General features: G+C 34.8%; 1 protein-coding gene and 1 long non-coding RNA gene across 4 annotated transcripts in view; one reads left to right on the forward strand and one right to left on the reverse strand.

Moving 5' to 3' along the window:
- The first annotated feature begins 126 nt into the window (after positions 1–126).
- LOC106749397 lies at positions 127–845 on the forward strand. Of its 2 annotated transcripts, XR_001374854.1 has the most exons (3): positions 127–365; positions 462–674; positions 754–845. It is a non-coding gene; the product is annotated as an uncharacterized LOC106749397 (long non-coding RNA). The 2 variants fall into 2 exon arrangements; XR_001374855.1 differs by lacking the exon at positions 754–845 and having other exon boundaries at positions 137–365; positions 462–734.
- LOC106749396 overlaps positions 784–7,982 on the reverse strand; it is a 9,536-nt gene continuing 2,337 nt past the window's right edge. The window contains exons 2-4 of one of the 2 annotated variants that reach the window (XM_014628799.1): positions 2,662–2,892; positions 1,115–1,267; positions 784–1,002 (exon numbers count right to left, since the gene is read on the reverse strand). In XM_014628799.1, the coding sequence (XP_014484285.1) occupies positions 808–1,002; positions 1,115–1,267; positions 2,662–2,892 (579 nt within the window). In that variant the 3' untranslated portion in view covers positions 784–807. Of the gene's footprint in view, positions 1,003–1,114; positions 1,268–2,661; positions 4,198–7,982 lie in introns of those variants that run through there. The other variant, XM_014628798.1, reaches the window with a different exon arrangement.

Below are 7,982 nucleotides of genomic sequence, written 5' to 3' on the forward strand. Positions count from 1 at the left end.
ATATATATATATTGTAAGATTGCTTTATATATATTATTAATATAGAATTTTATTGGTAATTAGAATTTCTTCCTATTTTGACTTTACTGAAATGTTATATTTATCATATTATATCATACAAACCTATCAAAATATATATTATATAACACGTTACGCTGTTATACTAAATTATGTGACACTGTGTAAAGCCCCGTATTACTTTACGTTGTATGCATTTACGATCGAACACGTTGCAGATATGTTCCTGTTGGAATTCTAGAGAAACCACCGCAGAGGATCAACGAGCGGCCGCCGTTCTACAGAGGTCGCAATGATATGGAGACGTTGATGGCCAGTTCCAATTGTGCCGACTGGGTGAAGTTATCGTAAGACTATTATTTCGAAACTACCGATTCTCATCAGATCAGGTCAAAATTGACCTCGGCTGTAATCGCGATATTTACAGACCCATCTCATTCCAGAGAAATGTTGCTTGGAAAAGTGCCTGATGGATTCCACTTTTTGCCGAAGCACAAGGCGAACTCGTGGAAGTAATTCTGTTGCGAAGAAGCGAAGTCGTGGTGACGAGCGGGCTTTTCAGCGAGTGAAATACGTTACCACATATATATATATATTTGCGAATTTCCGCAATAAATAATTTCTATAAGAGAGAAAACTGGTGGGATCGTTAGCTGGTATTCGTTATATTTCATTTATTCATATTTGTAATACAGTGAATAAATATTTTTAAGAGAGACCTCGTTTATATTGCAGATACGTTTCCGAAGTTTTTCGATACCTTTGTAATGAATTGTCGAACTCGTTGATTCACACGGATTCGCCGTCGATAGATCGGTAAACAGTTCTTATATCGCCGAGACTTGTAACAGGCCACATGCAGTCGCAACCGCTGGCGACTTCATGGATCGTGTGCGGTTCCCAGCAATCGCTATCCCATCGCCGTTTGGATAGAAGCAGCGATCGGCTTCTCTGCACACATTCAAACTTTGGATGGGCGCATTTCTGGAAAACGTGAATAAAAGACCATTATTATGTAACACAATTGCGAAAAAGCAACTTCGTCAAGAGATTTCAGGTTCTGCACCTGTTTATTTACGTCACTGCGCGAATTTACCTGTTGCGAAGATTTCCTCGGCATTACTTCCTCTTCACCTGGCAATGGATAGTTCTTGCAGAAGGTCTCGATATAGTGCGACGGCTGATATTCGAAAACGGAATTGTCCAACTCCACTTTTCTTGTTTTTTTTTCACACAGATCCTGATATTTCTGTTTTGTTTGTGTGAGTTAAGAAAGAGAGAAAATTAATACAGATATATTATCTCAATATAACATTACGTGCAACATATAGACGCTTGAATTAGAGATAAATATTTAGCGGAAGTATATGTAAAAAGACAGGGGGGGGGGNAGATTTTTACAAAATTATTAGAATTCTATATAACTGAAGAGCATATCGACCTTCTGCCTTAATTTGTTATCCTTCCGTTTCATGTATGCTATTTATAATTTAAGAACTGAAATCTACTATTGTCTACCATTAAAAAATTTATGTTCCTTATGTCGTTTTTATTATCATGGTTTAAATCTGATCAATGATTAACTCAGCGGAATTGACCAATCGCATCGATCAGTTCAGCTAATTTTCCAATGTGATTAATTCATTCTGTTGAGTTAATTCGATTAAATGTAAACAATGATGTTAAAAATGGGCAGTAATCATTACTGACAGTTTTCTTGCGCTAATAGAAAGTGGTAAAATTGAGAAAAATGTTATAAAGAGAAAGCTATATAATATTCTCTTTGTGTAGAAAGAGACTTTGTGTTAAAAGAAACTGACAGAAATTCGACAGAATTCAAAGCATCGCGAATTTTAACACATTGGCGACGGATGACACATACTGTAAATACGTCATTTAGGTTTTGTATTTGGGTGCGGATAACGCGAATATGCGTAATAGCCATCTTCATACATCTGTCTCAATATACATTTATAAGACGTTATTAGTAGCTCAATTTGTCGTCAGAAATGTCATGTTAGATGTTCCACGAATTGAAAAAATTGGTTATTGGTTTATCTTTCTGTTATAATCAGTAATGAGCGCTACCGAGACAGGGTCTCTCTTCTCACTCTACTCTTACTCTACTCTCGCTCCACTCATGTCGACAACTGACTCTTGTCTGGATACGATTTGGCAGGCTCGTCTTCAGACAAATGACAACAGAGTAACAGAAAATTTTTTCTAATGTTACCCAAATAAAACAATAGACGCCAAATCGCCTCGTATCCACATCAAACGCGGCACGTAACGCCCCGTTGCCAATGTGTTAATATAAATAATTATCTTTTAATACAATGTTACGCGTAATATATAAAGACATTTGAATAGATAAGTATGTAGAAAAAATATATAAATTGAAAAAAACACACACACACGTCTAGAATTGAGGTTCGACAGAATTCGAAACATCAAATTTTCATCGAGAATTCAATTTGAGAAATTGAATTCTTGAAATCTCCCTTGTTCTCCCCCCCCCCCNCCTCTTTTCAAGCGCAGTTAGCTTTGGAAAATACCACTTGCTTCTATCTTCATGTACATGAAATCATTATTAAATTTATTATTAAATCATTTATTTTTGGAAATGGGAAATCATTTACTGACAGGCATTAAACCCCTGTTATCTCTGTCCAGCGATTGCAGCTCGTTCTGTTGTGCCTCACTCTCCGTGTCATAATCATCTTCTGGCAGATAAGAGAGATCCCTCACCATTTGTATGTCACGTGGATTGTATTGATAATATAGCTGAGGCTTCCCTCTGAATCTGTCCTTTATCAACTGAGTGAAATTCAGTCTTTTGCAGGACACATGGTTGATGACAAAGAATACGGCGATCTGTAAAATAACAAAAAGAATTAAATACAATAACATGTACAGTATTTTGTGCGCAAATAATGGAAATAAAAAAATAATTATTTAATAATTGTCTCGTTGGACAAATGTAATGTATTAAAATTTTATGTTAAGGCTCGGCTTTCTCCGCTGGTCATATTGGTTTTGTGATGTCATAGGCGAGAAATGACATGCAATAAGTTTCTTGCGTTATATAGCTTTATTTCTTAATTTTTCCTGGAAAACAATAATTCATGATTTCGTAATTTTGAAACCTGAAAAATGTGTAGAAAATTGAGATATCTGGCCGATATATCAGTAGAATCGCAAGATAATTTTTGAAATAACGGGACATTTTTCAGCCATATTCAGGCGATCGTGACAGTTGAGATGGTTAATAACAACGGCATCATAATCACTGATCTACTATAAAGTTCTAACGAGAAATTGCTTGTGCGAAGTCTTTCTTAGGAATTAATTACTCATAGTATTTGCCGGTATCTAAAATTATTTAAATAATCATCTAAATGAATAAGGTTTCGGTCTGATTCACGCTCATAGCGTCATTCAATCTTTATTGTTCATTGTATGCCAAAGAAAGATATAATGACGGTTACAATGCTGTAGACGTCGTACCGCAGCCAAAATATATTAATCTTCATCTTAGAGAAGAAAATGTGTCATCTTATCTAAAAGTTATCTGAGATAACGTTACATGTTAAGACTCCGAGTCAGTGATGCCAATGATGGCACACTGCAGCAACGTATGCAAGCGCACGCAGCCGTGTCTGTAAGCGTGCGCAGCTTCGGCTGGCTTCGGCTGGCTCGACGTGAGCCGACTGTCTGCTGTCTCGCTTTCCGATAATTATAGCTAACTACGCCTAATGCTATAGTTATCTCGTCAGCGAAACTGGCGGTATGGTACACGGAATTCTATTCATGATATTTCGCCGCTTGTAGTCCCCCTTTTTGAATACTCCTTTACATTTTTATTATAGTTTTTGCTTATATCTGAGTATATCGATACAATTGTAAAGGCTCGAGGCCAGTAAAATTTTGTGATTGATAAATAAATGCAAACTGTGCCCGAACGCATTTCGACAGGATATCATAAGGCGTTGGCCAAAAATCTACGAATGTTATCCATTCCAATATATATATTTTGTCGTAGAGATCTAAATATATTTAAGCATTTTCGACACAATTGTAGGCACAAGAGATGCCTACAAAGATTTTTTGATTATTAAATAAATACTAACTGTCCGAATGACACGCATTTCGATAAGATATCGTGAGATACTAACCACAATGTATTACCGAGTTCTTGTTTATATAAAATAGTTTTGGTATATTTCTGAGTATATTCAGAACGATTATATATTCTGAACAGCCCCAGGTATTATAAATGTTATATAATTATGCGATAAGGCATACAAAATATACAATATATAATTAATAATGCCTAGCACTTTTTTTCAATATATTTGTGATTATACAATGAGAATAAAGGCTCTAAGAATAAAAAGTATAAACTGAAAATAGGCCTGTAAGAACTTAGCACTGGGTAACAAATCATTTTATCATTAAGAACTATCGATCCAATGGATAGTTACAAGTGAAAACCTTTCGCTCCTTGTTTGGACCTTCTTTAATACAAAAAAGATATAAGATATGAAACTACGTTCGTAATTTCCTGTATTTTTATTCGACAACTTTTCTTATAAGGTTAATAATTTAGGAGATATTCGTGATAAAACGTTTTTCACATGATTTTTAAAGATGGCGGCCGAAATATAGCCAACCGCCAAATTTTATTATCGTATTTGTAATCAGGAGACAAAAATACATAAAAAATATATATATATGTTTAATTTTTTTGGTGCTGTAGCTCTTCTAGAAGTTTACCAAATTTTGTGTTGCGTGCCATTTCTTTGTTATTTGCTTAATTATGCGGCTGACTTGTAACATACTTGTTAAACTCGTAAAAATGGACGAAAAGCAAGATTAGCTTGGAATTTTATACATGGAAGCATATTTTCTACTCTTCAACAGCTGTGAAACCGTATGTTTTCCAATAGGGTCTTATTTCAAGTACCTTTTACGGCTTTTTATTGACTGCCAGGAAAGAAAAGGAGAGTTTCCATCCATTTTTATAAGCATCTTCAAGCGATCCTAAGTGTTATTTTATCCAAATATCTTTTCATTTGCAAATGGCACGTAATATTTTTCAACGTGTCATTTCTCGCCTATGACGTCACGAATTTAATATGGCCGCGGCGTCTATTCCGGATTTTGAGTATGTAGATATGAAGGAGGAATGCTGGAACCGAAAGTGTGTCCAAAATATGTACGAGAGAGAAAGGTATACAAGTGATATTCGTTCTTTCTGTCATGCGTCACAAGTAACGTTATATGTTAGAAACAAGTTATATCTCAGTTGTGATGAATAACAAATGATAACACCTGTTATAAATGACATTATATTACGATATAATAGTTAAAGTATAAATAAATGTTAATATATACCATAATGATATATAAGAAAATAATTTTTATTCACGCTTAAAATGCATCAATTTTGTAAATTTATGTCTAATATACTCTATTGAATCGGTAGCGTATTTGGCCTCATGGAATAAACGCAAATTGATATAAATTGCAATTATGCTTTTAATTAATTTTGTCGTAAGATTGTCAAATATATCTTGTTGCAATATGTGTTTTGTCATTGCGCTATTAAACACTAAATGGCAAATATCGTTAAACATTTTCATAGTCACAAGTGTTTTCATATTGTTTTTAATGCGAATTATATTATAGTTTGATCGAAAAACTGTTTCACAACATTATGTTATTTTTATGATAACGTCCGAAGGAAAATCTCGTCTGTTGTTAACATTATCTTCTCTGTTGTTAACATTAAAGACACTAAGTCTCCTCTATTGTTAACATTAAAAATACTAAATTTATATTTACTTATACATGATGTTAGGTGCTTGAATTAATTCTCGATGTTGACTAATAGAGGTCGGTAGTTATACTATTTCAACATGGCCGAAAATGGTTGTTGATGTATATAAAAGTACTGTCAAGAGGCTTTAATAATCAGTATGATTAGATTGTAGAGTCAGTGTGTAATCAGTGTGTCATTAGATCGTAGTGCAAAGAACACAATTTTTTATTGTATTGAAGATATCGAGTTTTGTACTAAAAAAAAGAGCACTTGCGGGAAGCATTACTTTTCTGCTTTCATCTCAAGAAATTTACTTCTGAAAGTCATCGTTTGCTAGTGGAGGCTTATGAGGAGCATGCTCTATCTGAAATACCTTGCAGAGATTGGTTTAGACGATTCAAAGATGACGATTTTGATGTGAATGACAAAGAGCGCTCTGGTCAGCCGAGAAAACTTTGAAGATAGAGAATTAAAGGTATTACTGGAAGAAAATTCATGCCAGATGCTCAAAGAGTTGTCGGAAATACTAAATGTCGATGAGTCAAATGTTAGCAATCATTTAAAAGCAATGGGAATGATCCAGAAGCTAGGAAACTGGGTCCCACATGAATTGAGAGAAAGAGACATTGCGTTTAACCATTTGTCAATTACTGCTTCAAAGACAAAAACAGAAGTCGTTTCTGCATCGAATTGTGACTGGCGTTGAAAAATGGATTTGTTACGACAATCCTAAGCGCAAAAAATCTAGGTGCGTCTCGGCGAACCGTTAACATCAACGTCAAAACAAGATATTCATGGAAAGAAGGTCATGCTGTGCATTTGGTGCGATTAAGTCGGTGTAGTATATTATGAACTAAACGTCTCTCCTTTCATACTATACAGTATATTATGAACTATTGCAGCCGAGTCAAACCATCAATGCTGAACACTACCGATAAGAATTACTTAATTTGAATCAAGCACTCAAAGAAAAAAAGGCTGCAATATAAGGCCAAAAGACATGACAAAATGATTCTTCTCCATGACAATGCTAGACTACATGTTGCAACACTAGTGAAGGAAATCTTGGAGGCATTTGGATGGGATGTCTTACCCCATTCGCCCAGACGTTGCTCCTTCAGATTACTATTTGTTTCAGTCGATGCAGCATGGCGTTTCTGAGCAGCACTTCAGTTCTTTCGAAGATATAAAAAAATGGCTCGATGACCGGATCGCCTCGAAAGTACCTGAATTTTTCTACCGTGGAATCCATGTGTTACCCACAAAGTGGGAACAGTTTGTAGTTTTCAAAGGACAATACTTTGAATATTATATAATGTACCGTTCTTTTGAGATAAACATGAGCCCTTGCAGCAAAAAATAGTAAGAATTAATTCAAGCATCTAATAGAAAGCCAATTTCTCGCGATCGCCATACAGAATTGTGATACTGCAACACTTTTGCTACGTAAGATATATATATTAAAGGTTCTAAAACGTATGTTCTTCGAACGTTCTCACTTTGTTTGAATATAACCAAACCAAGTGAACGTAAAGCGAACGTTCCTCGAACGTTTATGTGCTGCTTGGAAAAGGCAATTCCTCCTTCATATTTAAATATTCAGAGATTCCGGAGCCTTAAGTCTATATAGATTAAAGATGACTTGCACCAACTTCGATTAACCTAACCGACTGATTAACTCAACAGAATTGATTATTCGCATTTGCGAATTAGCTAAACTGATCGGTGCTCAATTCCGTTGAGTTAATCAGTCAGTTAGGTTATTCGGAGTTAGTGCAAGTCACCCGAAGGATTGGAAATTTGTCTTTAGTTATCTTTTTGTCTTGCATTGATCAATCCATCTTAAGCCCGTATCAGAATATCGACTGAAGACTGACTCGATTGCCGATTACGAATCGAAATTACGATTGTTGACTCTTCCCTATAAGTGTGTAATATTATTTAATATTAAGTAATATTTTGGGCATATTCTTAGAATATTAGACGTAATATTTTAATGATATTCTAATAATTATTTAATGTTATTGTAATAAATATTTTTATATTTATATTTATATTTTATATTTATATATTATATATGCGTGCGTGTGCGTGCGTGCGTGCGTGTGTGTGTGTGTGTGTGTGTGTGTGTGTGTGTGTG

Source organism: Dinoponera quadriceps, unplaced genomic scaffold, assembly GCF_001313825.1.
Source record: "Dinoponera quadriceps isolate SergipeBrazil2010 unplaced genomic scaffold, ASM131382v1 scaffold3452, whole genome shotgun sequence".
In the NCBI taxonomy this organism is placed as follows: domain Eukaryota; kingdom Metazoa; phylum Arthropoda; class Insecta; order Hymenoptera; family Formicidae; genus Dinoponera; species Dinoponera quadriceps.